The sequence below is a fragment of the Temnothorax longispinosus genome, chromosome 10 (assembly GCF_030848805.1).
Source record: "Temnothorax longispinosus isolate EJ_2023e chromosome 10, Tlon_JGU_v1, whole genome shotgun sequence".
Taxonomy (NCBI): Eukaryota; Metazoa; Arthropoda; class Insecta; order Hymenoptera; family Formicidae; genus Temnothorax; species Temnothorax longispinosus.
In genome coordinates this window covers 1,815,071-1,839,437 of record NC_092367.1, presented here as the reverse complement: position 1 = coordinate 1,839,437, position 24,367 = coordinate 1,815,071, and the positions used below count along the sequence as shown (strand labels likewise).

Here is a 24,367-nt window from a genome sequence, read left to right as displayed (position 1 = left end):
AGAAAATAGGTTTAACGCTCTCGACTATCATTCCACGGCTGTCAATTGACGTCACATTCTCGCGTTTCCCTATCATATTTGCGCCGAGTTCGGTGATAATGCGAATCCAACTCGGATCAGATGACAGATTGAATTATGGTCCCGGTGGAGTTCACCGTTGACGCCTTCCACGGATGCGAGGATTAATTTTCCGGTCGATAGCAGCCAGTTATTCCAACAAAGAGCTCTGTATGTTAATGGAAATATAACATTGCGTATTGTTCCAACAAGGATTATTGTGCGTTAATCTGGACCGCCTGTTGTTCCAACACAGAGCTTTGCGCGTTATATTGTATTGCATTTCGCAAATTGATCCGACCGGGAACCATTGTTAATTAACACGTCGATACTTCAGGTGAGAGAGGTACGAGAATTTAATCGCGTAAACAATTAAATGTGCAATTTCGAAAAGGGCACATCTCTGAAAATTAAAATTTTTCGAGAATAAAAAAAAATACTGACCTAATATTAAACTATTGTACCCAGTGATAAAAAACTTTACAATTTGCATTTTAGGGTCAAATCACAATAGAATACGAAAGAAAAAATATTTTTAAGGTATTGTCATATGACTAGAGTACATTTAGTGAAAGAACCTATGAGCCAAAAAAATGCGAGATGCCCTTTTCGAAATTATACATTCAATTCTTTTCGGTAGAACCAACGCGAGTAAACTTCGCTGCATTTGCAGAGTCGTGCATCGCATGCACACGAATAAACGCGCGCAATAAGCGTTACGGAATTGGTTCGCATCGATTCGACAAGAGTGTAACGTAAACGATTGATTCTGACTAGAATCTCAAGAGCTTAATCGAGAGCGACGCAGCGGGATTCACAGCTACGCGTTTATTTAATTGTCACGATCGGGACGCGTCGTAAAAATGTCTCGCGGAAATAATCATTATTGTATTAAGTGATTTTTCGTGTTATTATTTTAAAAGTTTCGCACGCGCTATTTCATAAATATAAAACTCGAATGAGAGTATACGATAATAAATATACGTGGCAGTTATAAGAGGAACAAGTGGAGAAGCGTTGATCCCTAAATCAGATATTCCTAAATCTTTAAAACAAAACAGGACCGTGATTTACTGACTGAGCGGGTCCCGATGTTCCGAAACTTCGTGTCAAGTTGCCAAAAAATTAACGAGCGCAGACATGTAAGTCAAATAAATGACTAGACTGCTACAGCTTCGAAAAGTTTGAGGATGAGGAAAGCCGTGGTTCGCGAAGAGGCATTTTAATGTGAGAGGCTTTTGAAAATATTTTGCTGAAATAAAAGCTCAACTGTGCGTTTATTGAGAGATTTTCCATTAAAATTTAATGCGATGCAAGTAGGATAGCTCATACATGCATTATTTGTAAACCAATCATAGCTTTCGGTTATTAAAATGTAAATTTCAGCTGACAGCACTCCTTGCGTTTGGACGTGTCAATACAACAACTAGAGCAGAATTAAAGATCACGTGCTTTAAAATTGTGAAATAAAAGATTGGATTTGCGTTATATGAGGACTGCTTATATACCCGTTTCTACCAATGCAGATTAACTTTAATCTTTAACTTACCTTTTATTTTTCTCTAACTTCAAGAATTATAAAAAGATGAAAAGTAAGTTAAACCGCGATTAAAGTTAATCTACATTGATAGAAATGGACATTAGTGTTACACATAAATAAGAATTAGATAAAGACACAGTACATAATAAAAACCGACAGTTGTGTCTAAAGTATAACATGTTAGAGAGTTCGTTAACTCGGGATAAGAGAACCCGAAATACAGACAAATTGCCCAAAACATTTACGTGAAAATTGACGAGATGACGAAACGTAAGATGGATAAATCAGAGAATTTCTCGTATTCGTTTCGCGGAGCAGTTTTCGGATAAAATGCGCGACCATGAAGAATTTAACGACTCATTGACGGTAATTAGACAATGTTGGGTGTCAGCTGGGAGCACGAGCCGCGTCGAAAATAGCACAATGTGTTTCCGTTCTGTCCGTTCTGTCGATAAACGGCGTTTACGAAAGCACCGCGTCGCCAATGACAACATCATCGTAAAGGCAACGAGCGTGGAGATGACTGCACACATACAGCCGCGCGCGTTGGAAACAATTTTCGCGGACGTGACGACGCAGAACGGGTTTAGGACTCCGTCGAGAATGCAACGTGGTGTGCCGTGCGCGATTTGTGATTTTTGGCCGGAAGGTCTAGTTTGTTTTGACAAAATGACTGGAGCAAATATCGGCTGCAACTGCAGCTCACGCGGCTCGTGAATGAAGTCGGGATCATTCTGCATCGATAGGATCTTTACATTATATAGATAAATATATTTTACATTCACCGGTGTTAAAAAAGAAAAATGATCAGTTATTGAGAATAATGTTATTATTATCGGAAACATAACTGGTGCATCTGTGTCAACACGCGTGTAAGCTCTGAGTGTTGTGTATTGCGTATGTAAAATATATGCATCTTGAGACATTATAAAGTTAAAATATCATGATTAAATTTAACATTGTAACTACCAAAGCAATCGATACAACTCTTGTAATTTTTTTTAAATTATTCAAATTTTTTAATAGTGTACCTATTTTCTAAAATTTTTCATGACTTTTGCAATATGAAAATTATTAAATTGATTAATTTACTTTCTCCCCTTTATTTCTTTTTTTTTTAATATATACAATATACTTGAATAGTAGAAATTAATTATTGGTAATTCTAATGTTAAAAATCTGTCATATAAAAAATTATGATGTACAGTATAGCATCCAAAAAATATTTTTAGATTTTAAAAAAGTCTTATATATGTCGGACCATTTTTGCACTTAATGCACCGTGATTTTATTTCAATAAAATTCTCGTATTTCTATCCATCTCCAATGATTTGTCGTACTTAGGGAAACACGATATTTTGAAGTTTGAATGGGCTGCGGTACGTGTATATAGCCCAGTACCGCGACTAAAGGCGATATGTCAAAAGGTCACTGTATATATTCGGAAGGCGATATCCTTGTCAGAGCAGTTTAACACAATGGCAAACAATGGTGACAATGTGGAAAGCGGATATTTTGTTAACAAACCGGGATATCATATACGGGCTGGAAATCGTATCGCACGTGCTATTAAAATCTTTTCGTAGACCTCTACCTCTCATTAGCGACGGATTTCGTGAATAATTCTACCCCTTAATGAGACCATTATGAAAGACAGCGTTCGCGGAAAATAGACCGGATCCATCGCCGACGTAAATGAAACTAATGAATGAAGCTATTATAATGCGTGCGTACAGCAACGGTCACAAGCATATTCCCGAGTCAGCGGAGCCTATTATACATTAGCGGATTTATTGTGTAATTGGCGTGACGGACATGAATAATTGATCGAGCCGATCTCTCGCGACACGAGATGATTGCGGATTCGCGATGCAGCGAGACGGTCAGTTTATTCGGTACGTCAAACGGCGCTGACAAAAATTCACGCTAGAACTTTCATATCGATCGCGAAACGAGCTGGTGGAAAGAACAACATTGCACGTCGGCCTATAATTGAGGAGTTTATAGGACGGCCCTTCAATTCTCGCGCAAATTGACCGAAATTAATCGAAGCGTCGGGCAAGGACGTGGTATGTCGTCTCGTTAATCGACGGATGATGGAAACCGTTATCTATCCAACCGTAATGCCAACCGTAGTACCATCCATAATATATCATTACTGCATGAAATGCAGAAGATCGAGAACGCGATAATCTCGCGTTTGAAATTTAATTGCTCGATTATGATCGTATCGCGCGACGTTTGCTCTTTTGAAACGCAGATTCGGTCGCCCAAACGTCGTAAAAATTAAAAAGAAACTTGCAATTTCAGGTTAACACGAAGGGAAAACAGCGGAAAGATCTTATCTTGAGAAACCATTCGTGAAGAAATATTGACGCTTCCGACAAGATGTAGACCGAAATGCACCAATATCGGTCATAAGCCAGGATTTAAACAACGGATCTTCACGGAAACGTCAATACTATCCAGAGAAGACATCGTAATTGCATTTCACAGGATAAATTGTCGCTACTGCGTGACAATTTCAGCTGATGATCCGAAATATTTATAAACGAATTAAAGCAGCAAAAATATAGGCAGAAGAGATACTGAGATACCGCAGCGCAGAGATATCTGCTCGCGTTTGAGCTGCCGATTTGAAAACTTCGGCCACGAAGTCTCAAATATTAATCTGCTTCCTACTTCGCGAAGTCAACGCGTATCTTTGCCGATCGTTATCCTTTGATGCTAATCGCTCGCCGATCCGTATACGATAAAAGAAGCAGGATGATTTCGGGTACGATAGCGAATATCACCAGCGTCCTTCAAGACCCGGGACTCGCGAGGGACTCCTGGAGTCTCTCGAAAGACGATAATCAGCAAGAGCTTCGTTCCACGGTCGTTTACGCGAATCCGCGATACGAGAACTACTCGAGCACGATCGTTGCCTTGCTCCAAAATAATTTTGACAGAGACGAAAACGGCCGACGGGATTCCCTGTACATCGTTTTGCCGATCACGATAATCTACGTCGTGATCTTTTTCACCGGCCTGATCGGCAATATCTCCACGTGCGTGGTAATCGCGCGCAACAAGTCCATGCACACCGCTACCAATTACTACCTCTTCAGCCTCGCGGTGTCCGATCTCCTGCTACTCGTGTTCGGATTGCCGCCGGAGATGTATTATATATGGTCGCACTTTCCGTACGTATTCGGCGAGGCGTTCTGCATTATCCAGAGCTTCGCCTCGGAGACCTCGACCAACGCCACCGTTCTCACCATCACGGCATTCACCATCGAGAGGTGGGTTCGGATTATATTGCGCATACCTATATCAAACCTGACTGATAAAAATGTCATAAATATATATGACGCTCGCTGATCCCATAGCCATACCCTGCCAATCATTCGGGTATCCTGATCACGGGTTTTATTTATTTTTTTCGCATGTGAAAAAATTCGTGAAAAAATGAAAAACCCCGCGATATATATATATATATAAAACTCCAATCTGGTGTGGAGATCGATAAAATAAAATGCCAAGAGAAGTTCCAATATCCGTCGATTCTAGCCGCGATTTTGGATTGTGTGTAAACATCGATAAACCCGGACATTTGCGAGATGAAGCCTATGTTTGCCCCTTTTAATATTTCTGCGTGTGTTTTTTTCCGCAGATACGTGGCGATCTGCCATCCCTTCATCTCGCACACAATGTCGAAGCTATCCCGAGCGGTGAAGTTCGTGGTGGCGATCTGGCTGCTGGCTCTCTGCCTCGCCGTACCACAAGCCATCCAGTTCGGCATTATCTTCGACCACTATAATGGCACCGCCAACCTGGATAGCGCTAGATGCTCGCTGCGGTGGACGCTAATCGAGCACGCCTTCGAGATCTCGACCATCCTGTTCTTCGTGCTGCCCATGACGATAATCACCGTGCTGTACGTGTTGATCGCCATCAAGCTGCGACGCTCGAGCATGCTCACCACCACCGTCAGTAAAAGACATCACGTTCCCGGTGTGTTGAATCACGTGGACAGCAGCAGAGGGAAGACGAACGCTCAGAGGAACGTTATTCGCATGCTCGGTAAGCGATGCGGTTTCTTTGATCGTCGGAAATTACAGCGCGCGGTCGAGCATCCTTAGAAACGCGGTTTAAGATGATTGAAATCGGGTTTATTTCGATTCCCAAGTCGGAGAAGTCATTAAAGACTTTTATCAAGATCTGTCAATAAATTCGCCGAATATAACAATCGATGTCCCAATAGAGCTCATAACTCTCGGAAAAATTTACAGGAAATTTTATGCCCTTTTTCAAGGAATATACTTTGAATCGATACGCAGAACATCGTAATAAATAGGTCATCGTAATAAATAGGTCACTGTGTAATGATAAGTCCACACAAGGAGTCAAACGGATAGTAAAACTGCAATCAATTTCAAAAGAGCTTTAACAAAATCCCAGTTTAAAACTTAGTTTTAAAGGCATAATTAAAACTTAGAAAGCTTTGACCGAAGAAAAAATTTATATTTGGCGAGGAATCTGTTATAAAAATGTATCCCACTTTGCATGCGGTACTTGTGCGGTACATTTTCAGAGAGAAATATATCATACAATGGTGTAATTAAACAAGCTTTATGCCAATAATGACATCAGTAATTAGTTACATTAATGCTTGGTTGGCGGTATGAATGTAACATATTACATATTCTAGTTTGAAGTTCGTAAGTTCGCATAGGTTCAGATGCAAATAATTCAAACGTATCACGCCAGACGTTCTCTTCTCACGAAAAGTTCAAATGAGCTTAAGTCGCCCGAAGCGAGTTGGCATATTACAAATGCTTAGCCAGACTTTTCTGCAGCAATGTCGTGAAATATTCAAATTTGTGCTTAATTATTCAAACTTTGCTTAAAAGAACGTAGATATCCGAATAACGCTACAAGCGCCTTGCCGCGTTTTGATAATATGCAAGTAATTTCGCAAACACGCAAAATTGTGGCGATAAAGAGACACTTTAAAGTCGCTTGTTTATTAAATATAAACCTGTAAGCATACATCGTTATAAACATCAAAATAGATACGTCTCGTGATATGATTCAATATCAAGCAAAGTCCGGGCGAGATCGAGAGTTTCGTATAATTTCGAAACTCGGATTTCTAGTTGGACCATATAGACGTTGTATATGCCCATTTCCCAAATAAAATACGAGAATTAGACAAGAATAATTGCCGTTCCCAAATTCAGCTTGGACTGCTAAAAGAGGGAAACATCGAAAGAAAACTGTTATTTCTACTGATTCTGACGGGACGCGATATTTGCCATATCAACGTGCCTGGCTTCGCGAATTTCTTTAAAACGGAAATCAATAATATCAGTCCGTCACGTGTTCGGCTCGGTGCACAAATATCAGAGATATCAAGAAATATCGATTTTATTCGAGGATTGAGGACATTTGTTCGGCTTTTTACAACCACACATATATTTCTCTTTTTCGCCGCGACATCACCGTTCATATGAAATTATTTACATTTACTTTGGTTGCTTTACAAATTCCGCTATATTCGACATCTAGATTTAAATTGTAGGAAATTTATTTTACATGTGCGTGCTCTATTTTCTAAACATCTCAAATTCTTTTCTTATTTTTAAATTTGTAGTAAATAATCATATCTTAACTTTACAAACAACTAAAAATATGTAAATGTGTGTATATATAAGCATATTTTTGAAAAATTTTTTCTTACTCCATGTGTATTTAAATAATCTTTTGCATATTGCAATTCTTTATTTTAATTCTACTCAAAAGACTAATAAAAATTTAAGAAGTTATCTTCAGAAAAATAATATGTAAATCTCCAGTTTTGAATATAAATTTGAATTAATATATTTTGAATTAAAATAATGTTACATTTATATACAATAATTTACTAACAAATCATCCTTCAGAAAGTCTTGATGGGAAAAGAAAATTTCTACGCTGTTTCCGCATTGCCCTCGAACACGTAATAGATCTTTGCGCGACGTGTCATTCTTACGATACCACGGTTCGTTCGTGATACGAATAGGATAGACTAGAACTCGTTCGTTGGAAGAACCATTGACAAGTCTCTCGAGGCTGAGCTATTTTCTTCAGCAGGACAATCAACCGAGATCACCGAACACGATGAGATTTTGGAAATAGCCAGCCGTGCCCATGTCTTGATAAATCAACCGAGTTCGGACTCGATTACATTACAGCCGTATATTTTCAGAATTATCAGGTTGGATATACATATTAAGCGTTAATACATATACCTTTTTCAAAAAAGGTAAAAAAAGGCGCCAAGTACATGCAACGTATTTTGTAAATCCAAAAATCCAACCTAAGTGATATAGTAGCTTTATTTTTCTTTAACAAAAATGATATCACAAAATGGGTTGGCGGAGGATCAGTGGAGTGGACGCCGGTTCGCCAACCCTTCGCCGGCCGGCGTCCACTCCGCCGATCCTCCGCCAACCCTCCGCCGACTGGCGTCCACTCCACCGATTCCCCGTCGAATCAAGCAAATATTACGACGTCAAACGAATAAGAACAAGAATATTTCAACATTTTGAAGTGCTCATATTTCTATATTCCGTTGTTGCATATTAGCTGTCTCCAGATTTATATAACGTTGGTAAATTTTTTGGACGGATTTTAAAAGTCTCTTCTCAATAAAATTGAAATCCGAGTTCTAACGTTACAAAATTATTCCAGAACGACGATTAAAGGATTGTAAGTTAAACTCCTCAATTTTAAAACCCTATTTTTCGCTCGATTTAAAGCGAATATACGATAATCCCAAATTGGATGAGACGTAGCATTCGTAATTCGCCAATCGATTCGAATGTATTCGCCAATCTCGTTATTTCTCTCGTAAAAAAAGCGTATCGTTACACTTTCAGCGAATCGATTGCGACGAGTATTAACCTCGGCGCAAAAAAAAAAAAAGATCAAATCGGCATCCAGCAGCGCCCCAACGTAGTGATGAAATTTGAAATATGAGGGTATATAAGACCCGGACCGTTATTGATGTTTTTCGTGAGCTATCTCCTTGTCTTCTCTCTGCCTCGCTACGAGCGAGCTCGCGTTCCGGGGGCGAACTTGCGTCTAGAAGGCCGAATAATTATTCCGCTCGCGCCTCGGTATAATACTTAGCCATGGATAAACGACCTGCTCTTCTTGTCACGCTTCTAATCATTCACGGTGCCACGTGGCGGCGCCGATTTTATCCTCGGTCGACCATCGACAAGTTGAGAGGCCTCCCCATCCAACTTTTGGATCAAGATCTCTTTATTAAATTTCTTGCGAACTTTGCTTTCAAGGTTGTCGAGTCTAATGACAAATTTGAGCGATGTAAAGGGGAAAGTATATTGGGGAAACATAGAAGTCAACTTATAATTCAATTAGTCGATGCTTTTTATAAAATATGAGACAATGCGTATTATAAGAAAATGCCGTTGAACTTAGAGAATCGTATTTTTATAATAAACATTTAGATGGAAAATTTATTGAAACATTACAAATTTATATTTACTTATATTGTGCGTTTTGCATGTATTACAATATTTAACGTAAATGACTAGGCAAACCCAAAACGCGATTGCCATATTGTCGCGCATATACTCACGAATGCATTTTGGTGATGCGGCCGGTTGTATACCTTTTGCTCAAGCTAACCGGAACGATTCTAATCTATTTTCCGACCGATCCGACTTACGTAAGACTCGAGTAATTCCCCGAAGTATCGAAGCTTGCACGTGATCGTGGGTTGCATCCAAATTTACTCTGAATTATGATGGCAGTTTGCAGATCTCTCTCTCTTCCCGGTTGCGATTTATGCGCTCGTGTAAGCGCACGATATGCCGAACGTTTCGAGCTCCCGTGCCTCCCGTATCTTTACTTCTTAAAAAATCGCGATGAGTCAAGAGCTCTGAAATCTCTGCGCCTTATGCACGTACCGCCAGATACGATAGTATTCCCCGTCAATGAAAAATTGATAAGCCGTTACTCCTCGAATAATTGAAACTGTTATCTGACTTATTGGTCAGATTTTTGACTCTTATGTAAGTCTATTCTTATGCAAGAGTCAAACGCACCGTCGGAAATAGCGGTAACACAAATCTCTCTGCACAAATCTCGCAGCAAGAAGCTTTATTTAGGCTCCTCTCATCGAAACACCGAGGGTACTTATACCGAGCTTAATGAAGAAAAAACATATATGGAAAAACACGCCGTCGATCTCGAAATCATAGTTATCGCATTCTCGTAATCCCTCGTTGTAAAAGAATTTCATAGCGCTTCGAATTCCACGCACATCCCGCCCTAAACCATCGTTATGTTATCCAGATGATCTTGATGGAAAACGGAGGGTCCGCGTGCCGACTAAAAATACCTAAACGACGTTTTTGCTTTTACTTTCGATTTCTGGATCGCCATCGGGATAATGATCATCTAATTTCCCCCTCGCGATCGTTGATTATTCACGCCAATTCAATTTATCATCAGGGAGGATCAGCGCTTCGCCAAGCGCATTTCGGTAAATTACACCATCTCTCTTTTGGGCACAGACTAAAGATTTCTCCCTTCATTTACTCTCGCAGGGATAATGCGTGTCCTCCGAATGCCTTCGAAGAAGAGAAAAGTTTTCTTTCTACACGCGCGTCTATGTTTTCCTTTCTTTCGCGCCGATCGAAAGAAATCACCCGCGTTCCACGAAAACGAGAGCGGAGAAGATATACGTTTTATTGGCATCGAAAAGTTATTCAGGTCGTGGTTATCTTCGTAATGAAATCTTCGTGTTATCAAACGGTCCATTGGATCTGAAACGAAGCATATGAGGGACGCTGAATGATGTGTTGATGTTTCCATATAAGTCGTAGGGAGATATTAATGTTTATCTTAAATCTTCGAACTCTCGCGATATATTTCTAGTTGTATTAAAAAATATAATTAAAAGTTTGTCATGGACGTATATAAATTTATATGTGTCTGAACATATACATAAATTTGAAATTAATATAACATAATTCCCAAATCCATACACGATGTTTGGAAACGGAAATTATTAATAGGCGAAAACTTCATTATTAAAAATTTTGTCCGGACATATGGCGCATTCACTGATATTTATATAATAAAGATTATATGCATGTACATTTGAAGCGGTAAACTTTGAAATTCGCGCTCACGCATAAAATTAAAAAAAAAACGTTTTTAAGCAAACGAAAATAAACGAGCTTTCATGAATTATGACAAACGTCCGTCACTTTTACGCAATGTTTTTTCCATTATTAAGTTGCACATTTGTAAGTAATGATGGCACATATGTAGCGAACGCGCGTAACATTTACGATGTATGGCAACAATAACAGAAATATTCAAGTACAAACAAATGCGCATGCATTAAATTGATATATGGAAAGCAATAAAAGATATTTAATAAAAGATGTCACATTTCATGTGACATTTTTTCGTTTTGCGCAATACCATCGTGTTTAAACGTGCGAATCAATGGTACCGGCCAGATTCGTGAATCTGAAAACGAGGAACCGTTCGAGTCGCCCGGTGAATTTACGATCGCAGCGGGATCGCTTATCTTCGCTCCTACGGTGACTAGGTGCCTCGGCCGAAGTGATAATCGAAATAAAAATGTCGACCTTCATACCGTCGAGCACGTGGGCGAATCTCGTTTGTCGACAATACGCGTGGAAATAAAATCGGCTTTCTATCTGCAAAAAAAAGAGGAAAAAAAAAACACATCCCTCCGCATTTCCATAACGCCGAACGTTTTCCGCCATTACGAAAAACTGTGACGAAACACGGTGTTTCGAATTAACGCACCGATGATTCACTTGTGTTTTCGATCCCAAGTCGACCAGAAGCGCGTATTTACGGTTGCAGTATCTCACAAATTGGGAAAAGTTAGTTACCGTGAATTTTTCCATAAATTACGAAACGTTTCTCTAAAGATATTAAGAGATGGGAGTTTTTTCGTTTCAAGTTTCCAAAGTCGAAAACTGCCACGTAAAATATTATACACATTTTTTAAACTCTGGCAAGGCACAACTTAAAATAAAGCAAAGTTCGTCTGTTAATTAGAATCGCTCTTAATGAACCACGATTATTTATCTCTGAGTCTTTCGCTATTAATTTTTCCTTACAATTAAAATATTGCAACTATTTTATAAGAAAAAAAGAGAGAATCGGGTTTTTCTTTGAACGCTGAGTTTTCTTAAATTATTTACCTAATCGCGAAAATAATTTCGTAAAATAGCAAAAGTTCGATTTTTTAAATTATTACGTTTGTAACGAAAGTACGCAAATATTTTCTTGGTATAACTTTTTAAATTTTTCCATTGCTATGCAGAAATTTATGTTAGATTTTGAAATATTATTTTGTTCTACATAATTCATTCACCTTTTCGGCACATTTCTGATCCTCTTTGTTCCGCCCGAGGACGCACGGGCAAAGGGCAAAACTCTTTTTATGTACATTTTTACCATCTCCTTATACCAATTTCAATATAAGTATTTGCGACGGCGCCGCGGCGTTCTTAACCTTGTGTATTCACACCTGCGATCATTCATAATTCTTGTGATCCCAGTTATTTCGCGTAACCCTTTCTTGAACCTTTCTTTAGCCTTTCTATAGCTTTTTTTTCTTAAAGTCTTTTTAAAAACTTCTCTCGAAGGCCATGTCTGCGAAATTACCGAGTCACACTTCCAAAATCAAGATTTAGATTTCTTCGCCTTTTCTTCTCAGATACAGAAAGTAGTAGCACATAAAGTATCTCATTATAATAGATTGTAATACTTGCAACACAAAACGAGAGAGAGAAATATCTTCTGCTTATGATATTTCTAGGCTTCCATTACGTTCGGTATACGTCGTTAATTACGAGCTATAAAGCTATATCATTTATCATATTATAGCATTAGTTACAAAGGGATCCATTAATCTCACTCGCGTTCTCAAACGTCTTTATGGACGACTGAATTCTGCATTTAGGATCTTCACGGTTTCTTGATAATCTTTCCTTCACAGCCTTAATTCCTCGAAAATTTTTAAACATTAAATTAAACAGATATTACATCGCTCCCCGTCTAACTGTAGAAGATTGTGGCTACAAAATTTATGTGTGGAATATACATGAGTTAAGCGAAAGCATCCGCAAATAGCTCGCGTTGTGCTGTTCACTGCTGAGAAAATGAAACATTTAATTGTATTTTTTTTCTCGCAATTGTGTTCGTAAATCTTCAATTTATCTTACATAAGAATATACTTTAAAAGTTGAAGACACGTTGATTAACAAAAAAATATGATAAAAGCGGGTTACTTATTAATTACATTTAATTATTATTGTAATGCAACACGTACGGAGCAATTGCATGCAACTGCAGTCTCATTCGATTCAGATCTCAGGAATATTTGAAAAGAGTGGTGTTTAAATCCTAACTTATCCTTTATCATTCGCCGAAGGCTATAGAAACGGAGTAAAGACCTTATATAAAAAAAAATATTCGTGTAATCAGAGAACCCGAACTCAACTTAGGTAATTTGAAAGTAGAAATTATCTGAAATTGTGAGAAAATATTAAACCTATCTTGGGAAAAGTAAATCACTTTCCATTCATCAAGATCGTATCCCCCAAATTTTATTAGTCACTTCGTTTAATGTGAAATGTTTCTTCTTCTTATCTATACCTGATATATATACTAAAGTGAAAATTTCTTCGGGGAACTTTAATCTTTAAAAACTAAATAAATCTTTATCATTTTTTAATTTTTAACTTGATATTTTTATGCACGTGCAAAAGTAATATTCTATCAATAAGTGAGAAAGCTAATATCAATCTAGGATCCGAGAGCTTTCGACTTTTCCAATCGCCAAAGGTTGATTGTCTCTCGAAGACTGCAAACGTTCCGCAGCAATGTGACTAGTGCGATGTAATAAAAGTTCATTTTCTTGATGCGAAGTAATGAAATCACGAAAGGTGACCTGAAGTAGCGCTAAATGAAGGCAAATGGCTCCCGCGATGACCTTGCGTTGTTGCTCGTCGTATTTCCCTCGATGCATTGCGGGAATCATGAATCACAGTGGATTTCTTCACATCTCATCCCTGAAAATAGATGAATCCTTATCCTATTAACTTTAAAAAATCACTTACAGTTTGGAAACCGACACTAACGGCGCGCATATATCTTACAGTTGTCGTAATCTCTAAAATGAAAACGATGTTTCTAATCAAAGTACGCTCTAATTTTATCTCGTAGAAATCTTTTCGCTTCATTTCCTATTTTGTATATACGTGAAAGATCAGTGAATTCGTCTTACTCCGTTTCCCCACCGGCTTCTGACTGATGATTATTATTATGATTATACATTGTCTTTACAGTCGCGGTGGTGATGGGCTTTTTCATCTGCTGGGCACCGTTTCACGCTCAGAGGTTGCTGGCCGTGTACGCTCAAAGCAGCTCGTCTGACAATGAGCCGGAAGATACCATGATCGTAATCTATACCACACTCACGTACGTGTCGGGAGTATTCTACTATTTATCCACCACGGTGAATCCGCTCCTCTACAATATCATGTCTAACAAGTTCAGAGAGGCTTTCAAGGTGAGCCGTTTCGGAGAATTGCTTTTAATCGCTTCATTTTCCACTGACGACTCCCACGTGGGCCGATTTATGATCGATCATATACTTGCAAAAATTAGAAGAATAAATTTTATGTAACATTAAAATAAAAAATATTTTCTAGTTGATAACCGACATATTAAATATATATAATTATATCTTATTACGTTTTTAACATTTTTAAACGTACCTTTTGCATTTTTTATATTTAAATATATTTAATATATTTATACATAATGATCGAATGTAATATTTTTAGCTTTAACACAGAGATTCTGTTAACTTAACTACTAATTTCGTTTTTTGTTCCATTAGACATTATCGATAAGAATGTCAGTTACGATGAGAACATTGCAAGAATCACAAGCTTTTCGCAATTTTACTTTATCTTTTTTTCCAGTCGATGCTGCCCAAATATTGCATCAGGAAGTTCTCGTCTCACAAGAGCAACCGTCGACAGCCGACTTACACCAGCTTGTCGCGGTATCAGAGGTCGATGAGGCATCGATTCGACGACGCTCAGCACTCGCCTTCGATCTCCGTCAGCGACGAACAGCAACGATTAACACATATCGCACTGAACGCGAATTCCTGCGGGCCGAACGGACTCGCGAAGTCACAGAGGGAGCGAGAAGGGCGATCCAACATCACGGCTACGATGAGAGAGACCGTAGGCTGTCGAGATTATACCAGAAGAGTGTCCAGAGATTCCGACAGCAGCCAACTTACCGTGATGACATCTTTAAGCAAGCAGGGCCTGAACAACGAGGGCAACAACAACACGAACGAATGCCTACTGAGGATCCACAGGTCGCCAAAAGCTTTAGGTAGCGTCTGTTTGCACCTGTATCTTCGCGGGATTCATTAATCCGTAGGCTGTCCTTTAATCAATGATGGCTGATTTAATGACGCAGAGTTCTTTAAATTTGCCGAATTAATTGGGAGATCCTCTCACATAGAGAAACATGTCCGCACAATGCAACATAGTTATGTATATAAAATATTATCTCACGAAGATACAAATAATGATTTAAACACTTTTATTTTGTCTTATCGAAATGCCTTGAAGAATGGTGAATATATATTAAGAGCTTCAAATGCGCGTAAAAATGTTTCCTTTGAAACAGTAAGTGCATGCTTATTGTTTATTAATAAAATTAGCAGCGTTTCGAAACTGACTCTTATTGCTTCGTAGTTAAAGTGTCTATAGGTATCCGTAAGGACAAAACTGTAAAAAAAAGGTGTTAACCTTTGTGCACCGTCTCACACTCACTGTAAAAAATGTTACGAAAAATTATAGTCACAAGAAAAATATATTATAATTTGTATACATACATATGTTTTCTACAATCAGTATCATAGTTTATTATTAAAAAGCAAATTTATTTCAAAGTAAGAAGCAAAAATTCTATTTATACGAAATGCATTTGCGGTTAAAAAAAAAACGCTCTGCAACTTTTGCTCTGCGCATTAACTCTTATTTGACAGAATAGGAAAGATATTTCTAATACTTTGGTATTTCTAGCAGGAATCCTCACGGAGAGATTGGGGCTCGGCACGAAGGGATTCTTCGCGCAGCATCGGAAGAATTCATCGACCAGCTCGGCATCGAAACAGGAAAACGTCATTGCGATGCCGCCGCGATTTCAGAGTCATCCGAGCATCGAGAGCGCCAATACGATCAGCAACTCCAGCCTTCAGGACCTCGACGAGACCGAGTTCACCGGAACGGAGCTGGCGCGCTACATGGGCGAGTTAAACTTCGAACTCGTCACCTGACGTCCATTCATCGCGGGAGAACGCCGCCTCTCGAATTAGAACACCGAGCACAAATCGGAACTCTTTGGTTGTGGAAACCGCAGGTTTGTACAAACTTCTAATCCGAGGAGATTTTTTCCGTAATCAAGACCAACATGGATTTAATGTCCTGGATGAGGCACATCGGGATGAATGAGCGTGGGACGCATTTGTCGAGAAAGTGAGAGTTTTGCAAAGAGTTATTGTCTAAGGAAGAGAAAGGAAACTAATTCGATCATTTCGATTGCATAAAAAAAGTGCGAAATAGATGGAAACATACCGATAATGTAAATAAACGATATTAAAATCATCGCTTGTGGTTTGTGGACTGAACGCTTACGTGTGTTGCTTCACGCAAACAATCAAGCCGGAAATTATAATTGTCGACACAGGACATGAAGCATGGATGTTTGATATCTAAAGTACGTATGTGTGTGAACATTATATTTCCCTATCTATAGCATGGCTGTTTAATAACGCTAGTCTTCTCTGCAGAAGCGAGGAGAATTTGCAGATTCAATATCAGCGTTCCTAAAAATGTATAATGAACATTATAGCGATAGTTATTATAATATTCTCGTTAATAATAAGATATATGAGATCAAGGGGAACGTTCTGTCAAGATCGGCATGTCAACGCGCAAGCTAGCTTCTTGTTTTCTCTTCTATGTGTGTCGTGAATTATATATTTTGTGATAAAACCAGATTGCACACCGGTTTTGATATTAATCGCGATCAAAGACTTGTATAATACAAGACATAAAGTGTCCGCTTAATTAATTTATTTCTTTACCTCGTGCGATGCTGGAAGAGCGCCAACTTGTGCAAAATTATTTCGATGTTTATATCGATGAAAAGTATATGACTGCAAAACCATGATTTTTTCAGAAGTAGAGCAATTTGTACAATAATTTTCTTGTAAAAAATTTGGCTGTTTATCAGTTAGAGTAGAAAATTTTTAAAAATTTAAAATAGAAAATTATTCAGATTAGAATTGCAATATCTTTCAAGGCATACATTAATAAAATTGCATTGAGGAATGTCTCCTCAAAATATTTAAAAGGTAGTTACGATATTTATATATATTATTGATATTGTCGATGTACTTATTGTGCGTATATGCGCAACTCTGAATTAATTTCAGCATTCATTTTTATATGTAGGTGTATTATTACGACGATAGTTAACGTTTCTAGCTTTATTTTACAGACAATACATCTGTATAGTGAACTCATAAAACGACAGCTGTACAATATATATGCATATAATTTAATTGCTAAATAAAAATATAACAATCCGTTTTGAAATAGATAATATAATGAATGTGTGCATATTATCATTTTACAAATTTTATTTTAATGGAACATTTTGGTCTAAAAAATTGAGCAAAGAACGCATATCGACACGTAATAAATATAAAAAAATCTTATGTATTATTAAATTTTAGGTCGCATCTCGATGTAAGCTTTAATTTTGGGCAGGGCGCGAATCTTCTCCACTAGCTTCTTCAATTCCGGATGATCTTGGTTCACATCCCTGGTCAGGATAAAACTTAGACGTTCCGAGTACGCAGCCCACATGAAATCAGGCCACGACAACTGAAATAACAGAAGTGTATTTTCGTATTAAATTAACAAGACAGGTATCTCGATAGTTTGACACACAATCGATAATCATCACCTTGCCATTGACGAAGTGTCCGCCGTTATTCTTAACTTGACCCTCGAACTTGTCGAGATAGAAGGGCAATTTTTCGTAGGCGGTCTCTTTGAGTTTTGCTTTGAAAGCGGGGTTCTGTTCCCAGTAGTAAGCACCCAAAGCTACGAAAATAAATCTGAGTTGAAGCGTTTGAGTTGCACAGAGATAGAGAGTCACATTGCATCACTGCAAGAAGAGCAATAGTGATACAGTGTGCAACAATTGTTCAGGAAGTGTTCACGGTTTGTTGATTCTAAATAGTTTCCGCTTTTTTATTTTATGGTATAGTACCTTGTTATGTAACATTAAAATCCCTCATCAAATTATAACATAATGCACAACGTGCATTTCATCATATTCATTAATCAGATCTCCCGTTAGCGTAGAGATATTGAAAACTTCTGTACCCCTTTTCAATTACGTAATACCAACCGGTTTCTCTAGAACACTGACCTATTATTCACGATCGCGTTCGCTGACCCCATTGGCATTTTTACCTTGTCTTATATCCTCGATAGAATCGACTGTGGCATCAATCTCCATAGCCTCGAATTCATCGGACCCGTATAAATTACTTCTCTTAGCGATAAAACGGGCGATAGCCCTGGACTGATGGTATGTCTTACCATCTATCTCCAATATCGGCAATTGTCCCATGGGCATGTCTACGATTCGTAAAAACGAAAATGATTTATGTTTGCCATTATATTATTACTGAAAAATATTTAATTTTACAAATATATTTATAAAGAAAATATAATTAAATGAGAGAGCAGTGAAGTTGACGATAAATGAGAGAATCACAGAATAAATTTTATAGTATATCAATATTTAAATGATTGACTTTACAATCGATTATTTCATACTCTCAAAATTACAGCATAAAAATAACATACTTGGTTTATGCTTCGGCCACTCTTCCAAGCTGAGTCTAACATCATCGAATTTGATGTCACAATAACTTAACAAGTATCTAGTTGGCTCTCCAACGCACCCAATATTAAAGTACGTTAACTTGTACGTCGACATGTTCTGGAAGTAGTATAAAAATAAATTTAGAAAATAAGGATTCGCTTGATTTGGAAATAAGAATATAGAGACCAGTATATCTTTACATAGTCTAAGAATATTTCGCATTTATTTTATAATAATTTTATAATAATAATATTTTATAATAATTTTTTGAAGGATGTCAATTTATAAGCATATCAATTCGTTAATTAAAAAACAAGTTACGAAAAATTTATAATTATGATATTACTTTGCAGTCTACAATCCGATCTCTTATAAAAATCAACTTTCTAGTAGATGTAGAATTATTTACAACTCACAACTCGAATACGAATATTGCGTGGTAACAGCTAAAGCGATACTCTTTATCTAACTGCTCGGGACAAACAAGCGTCCTTTTATCAAAAGTGTTTTACGGGTAAAAACTAAATTAGATAGAGATATATTATCAGGTGTGCAAAGTATACAAAATTATCTTTAGTTGGAAATATGAAGTGCACATATGGAGTTTGAAAAAACGAAAAAATGCATACTTTTTCTGTTTGAATTATGAACTCCACAAGTGCGTTTCAATTCATATAAGTCATTTTGCATGATACTAATCAACAGTGACACATTGTCAATTATCACACCTAGAATCTGTTATTGTAATTGCGGTGACTTGGGAAAGGGAATTAACTGAGTTGAGACACCGTACACACGCACACATATATACCTATAGTCGTGTAGTTTATATTATTCTCTCGAAACCGATAGATCGCCGGCCCGAGCACGACTGCTCGTATTGTCTGCTGACGTACATAACATTCTTCGCTCGCCTTTCGTGACGAAGGTGTGTGGCAGCACCTTACGAGCACGAGATACCACAGTAATGATAAACTGATTTTTTATCGCGTTTTTCAATTTTTTACATAAAATGAAAGGCCATATATTATTGATATATTAAGCATTTAGTTTATTGCATTTAATTTAAATATAACTGATGATACTTTGGTGTGTTAAAATATTTTTCTTATTACAAACTTTGAAAATATTTAATATAGTAAATAACTAAATACTCAATTAATATAATAATGAACAAACTCAATTGTACTTAATGATAATTTCTTAATCGCGTTGTTCATAAATCTATCAATTCGATAAACAAATTATTTGCAGTTTTTCACATGAAATTGTTATATAAAATAATCTAAAAAATACTTTCTAAATCCAATATTTTAAGAAAAGCAAAAGTTATTTTGCAACATTAACCATTAAAAGATTATTTTTTTCTTTATCCATATTTTTTCTTAATTATATCAGCACTGTAAGCTAAATACAAATATCAATGAATTTATGTATTTATTCTATATGTATATTCAAAGCGATAATCATTATTTTACTGACTTCGATATGTATCAGAATGCCCGCAAAATAATATTCCAATTTGACAGGATTACGTGTGGGATGAGTGAATTCACGGAGTTATGCAAAAGTAACAAAACTTTATTCTGAGCGATTCGTACAGCGCGAAGGTCTCGTAAGCGACTGACTCCTTCCTCGAGCTCCTTGTTTGTGACCTCGCAGTATCACGTGATTCTAATATCTAATACATGTGTGTACTCGAGAGAGGCTACTGTATGTGCCGAGTTACATCGATATATCCTAACACAATTCACAGTTCCCAACGTCCACGAAAACAAAATTGCGATACACTACGTAACATTATAAGTATAAATAAGTAAAAAAAAAACTGTCTTCTCGAAAAAGTTTTATTTGGGCAACAATACTGCACTTGATAAGCAATGTTACGATAGTGTACTGGACCAAAGTGTGTTTGCTATAAATTACTGACGAGAACTGAGAAACTCAAATCAAAATGGATCTGTGTTTATTAAGAGGGGCAAAACTTTATTAAACGAATGCGTTCTAATATTAGAAATGATAAGATTACGAATAAGATTACGATTGCGATGTTTTGAAAGAAAAACCCTAGTATTACCAGAAGTTATATCTGCTAATTGCCAAAATATGATTATAATTAATTTGATTGATGTCCGTTCTGTAATACTGTCGGTAGTATTAGGGAAAGCACAAAGAAATGAATTAATTATAATATTAATTATAATATTAATATTAATTATTTATAATATAAAATTAATAACTTATTCTATATTTTTTTGCTCAATTTCGATACTATGAAACACACATTTCAATAACTTTTATTGTTCAAATTTCGTCTATGATCTGTCATCTTTGTAGCTATTTTCTGTTTAACTCTAATATAATAATAATAATAAAACATGGCCCGGAAGAAAAATTAGTTTTTCGAATTTTAAATTTTCCTTCTAATTAGTAGATTAGCTTTTAGTTTTAATTAGTTATTGCAACAATAATTAGACTTGTTAAGAATTCTATTGCAATTTAATAAACTAACACAAGATATAATTTTTATATCCTAAAAAGCATTTAAACTTCGATGGACAATACGTAATATAGACATTGTTAGTAATTTGGGCTTTTATCCTATTTCTTTACACTAAAATGAATCGTCGATTCAATTAAAACATTGCATAAAATTAACTATACAGTAACATTTTTAATAATATAAAAAAATTGTTTGCTATTGAGATATATTTATATGATTATATTAAATAAGGAAAGAATAAAATATGTAACCTTTATAAGTTTTGTATTAAAAACAAAATATTTTTAAATTTAGTATAAAAAAAATTATAATTTGCGATAGTAATTTAAAAAATTAAGATAATTTTGTGATATATAACACGATATCCGGTATTATTGAAGATGTACGTTATCAATGAAGATATACGAAATCGCTCGATAAATATATGGAACATTTTCAAACAGATAAGATGAATTTAAAAACAAGCGATAAACACACACTTTTACTGAATGCAAAAGATTTTATTTCCTTTTTATATTTGTCACGTAATAATATTAGTTGTTGTGAAAGCGCAGAGAAATTGGCTGAAGTTATTCGGAAATAACGCATTAGCATTTTATTCTTTCAGAAAACATTTCGAAAGAAAATAGTTATTAATTAAGAACGACAAATCAAAGGAAGAGTATAAAATCACAAATTTTGTTTTATTTACAATTCAGTCTTGGGTCGCTTCTCGATGTAAGCTTTAATCTTAGGTAAAGCGCGAACTTTGTCCACTAGTTTCTTCAATGCGGGATGATCCTTGTTCGGATCCCCGCCCAGGATGAAACTCAGATAGTCACAATATCCAGTCCACACGAAATCTGCCCACGACAGCTAAAACAATAGAAATGTATTTCTGTCTCTTTACAAAGACAAAATTAACGAGACAAGGATCAGAGTAGCTTGGCACGCAATTAAAAATGATTACCTTGCCATTCACGAAATATCCGCCGTTCTTTTTAACTTGATCCTCGAATTTGTCGAGAAACAAGGACCATTTTTCGAAGGCAGTCTCCTTGAGTTTCTCCTTAAAGTCGGGATCTTGTTCCCAATAATAATGGGTCAGAGCTACAAAAATAAATTTGCCTTACGATTCTTGTCGTCGCGAACAGAGATACAGAGCTTCCGTTGTGAAACGTCGCGAGAAGAGCGATAATGATGCAGCGCGCGACAATCGTTCAGGAAATACGTAGCTTGTTGACTTTAAATAGCTGCTTTGTGCAGAGTACCTTGCAACAGTAATATTAAATCCCTACTCGATTTGCATATGCACAACGTGCATAGGTCATATTGATTAATCCCGTCGGCACGGAAGATTCGTGAAGTCACAATTATGTTGTTTTGATGATTATGTAATTAATCTGTTATCCTCTCGCGTTTGCTGATGATATCAAAATTCTTACGTAATCTACAATCGTCCATAGAATCAACAGCGGCATCGATCTCCATGGCCTCGTAATCATCGGATCCATATAAATTGCCCTTCTTCGCGAGGAAGCGACCGATCGCCCTGGACTGATGATATTCCTTACCGTCGATTTCCAGGACCGGCATTTGTCCCATGGGCATGTCTGTAATTTGTAAAAGTGCCATTAGATTTATTACGAACAATATCTGTTTCATGTTTATGATATAGAAATGCCATTAAATGATCGTTGAATAAACCGATTATAGCCGCGAAAATTTATAAAGTAAATTTTACAATACTAATCGTTACTTAGATGGAAAAGCAATTAAAATTATGATCGTTTTATCATTTCAAAAAATATATATGTAATAGCATACTTGGTTTATAAGTCGCCCAATCATCGAAGTCTACTCTGACATCTTCGAATTTGATGCCATAATAACTTAACAAGTACCTAATAGACTCCCCAAGGCCGGTAGCATTGAAATATGTTAGCTTGTACGTAGGCATGTTCTGAAAAAAATTATAAATATAAATATAAAAATAGATATAAATGTTTTATTTGTTTTTAGAAAAATCTAAACAAAGATCTTAATGCTAAATACAAGCACCATAACGCAACATGTATAGTGCAACATAACATGTATAATGGAAGTGTTAGTATTGTAGGATATGCTAATCCTTTTTTGAGATGACTTGAAAACTATTAAAGATTCCAAAGTCGTTTGTCTTACCGATTAAACACGATTTTTTAAAACAAACTTATCTTTTTATTGCCTTTATAGATAAAAAACCGTTTCTAAAGTTCAAGTATTACGCACTAATGTACCTCTCAGCGAACAATAATCGATATATTCTGGTATTCTTCCGTACTAATATCGCACGTACATATTTACATTAATCTTTTTTCACACTAATCTTTTATATTAGGTGTCTAACTCTGAGTCTGATGAGGACTCTGTTATTTCTTATTCATGTAATCCATGTTCCATAGTGTTCTCATTTTGTAACAACAAACTGTAGAATTTTTGTATAAAGCAAATGTCACGAGTTGACAGGTTTAGACGACCTATTAGCCTTAGAGTAGGTAAAGAAGATCTGAATTTCTGAAATTATTTTATGTACTTTAACTTTAGAGGAAAGGATTTTTAAATCTTACGCATCAGTAAGCGACACACACATCAAATCTTCAATTAACATATTAATTCTATGACACCTTGTATGTACTACGCTGCAGTTTTGTACGTTAGATTAGGGATTCAGCAGCTAGTAATTCCACTGGTGTTCGCTGAGTGTAACACTTAATAAGCTAGATATCGTGACGATTCATATTGCCCCCCTATCTCACAATATACTCACACTTTTTTTACAGTATATTATTTAAAATACTTGCAATAAATATATATCGATATTAGCTTTAATCTTTACTTTTAGATCTTCTTTAATCAATCATTAAGCATTAACTGTGAAGATTACAAATAGAAAATTAGAGATATAATCAAATTTAATATTTGACATTTGATTACGTAAGTGCATTAGTACGACAGCCACTTTTGCATTTATTTAAAAATAAATAATTTTTGAAAGTATTAATTTGCACCCATTTCGTGTATTTATTCCAAAATTAGGTTACAAAATTGAGAAGATATAATTCCTCATTACCTCTGTAATCTGGTCTCTCGTAAAAATCGAAGCCAACGATGCGGAGTTGTTCACGGATCAAGAACGACTGAGCGTTTTGTTAGAACGTAACTACATATGTACGTTCTTAGGGACATATGTATAGAAA

At 36.4% G+C, this 24,367-nt stretch overlaps 2 protein-coding genes across 9 annotated transcripts in view; one reads left to right on the top strand and one right to left on the bottom strand.

Annotated features, from left to right (window-relative positions):
* The window catches only part of LOC139821072 (pyrokinin-1 receptor), a 21,853-nt gene extending 3,676 nt beyond the window's left edge, over nucleotides 1–18,177 (top strand). For 2 of the 8 annotated variants that reach the window (XM_071791808.1, XM_071791809.1), the window contains exons 3-7: nucleotides 3,908–4,881; nucleotides 5,253–5,662; nucleotides 13,996–14,219; nucleotides 14,638–15,064; nucleotides 15,763–18,177. In XM_071791808.1, coding sequence (XP_071647909.1) covers nucleotides 4,322–4,881; nucleotides 5,253–5,662; nucleotides 13,996–14,219; nucleotides 14,638–15,064; nucleotides 15,763–16,016 — 1,875 coding nt within the window. In that variant the 5' untranslated portion in view covers nucleotides 3,908–4,321 and the 3' untranslated portion in view covers nucleotides 16,017–18,177. The other 6 variants (XR_011734175.1, XM_071791811.1, XM_071791810.1 and 3 more) reach the window with 6 other exon arrangements.
* On the bottom strand, nucleotides 17,289–24,367 carry LOC139820254 (glutathione S-transferase P 10-like). The gene is made up of 10 exons (XM_071790393.1): nucleotides 24,241–24,367; nucleotides 22,956–23,091; nucleotides 22,574–22,741; nucleotides 22,099–22,238; nucleotides 21,840–22,004; nucleotides 19,276–19,296; nucleotides 18,628–18,763; nucleotides 18,229–18,396; nucleotides 17,714–17,853; nucleotides 17,289–17,631 (listed from the first exon to the last, which is right to left on the bottom strand). The coding sequence occupies exons 2-10, from the start codon at nucleotides 23,086–23,088 to the stop codon at nucleotides 17,470–17,472; spliced, it is 1,233 nt and encodes a 410-aa protein (XP_071646494.1). The 5' UTR covers nucleotides 23,089–23,091; nucleotides 24,241–24,367; the 3' UTR covers nucleotides 17,289–17,469.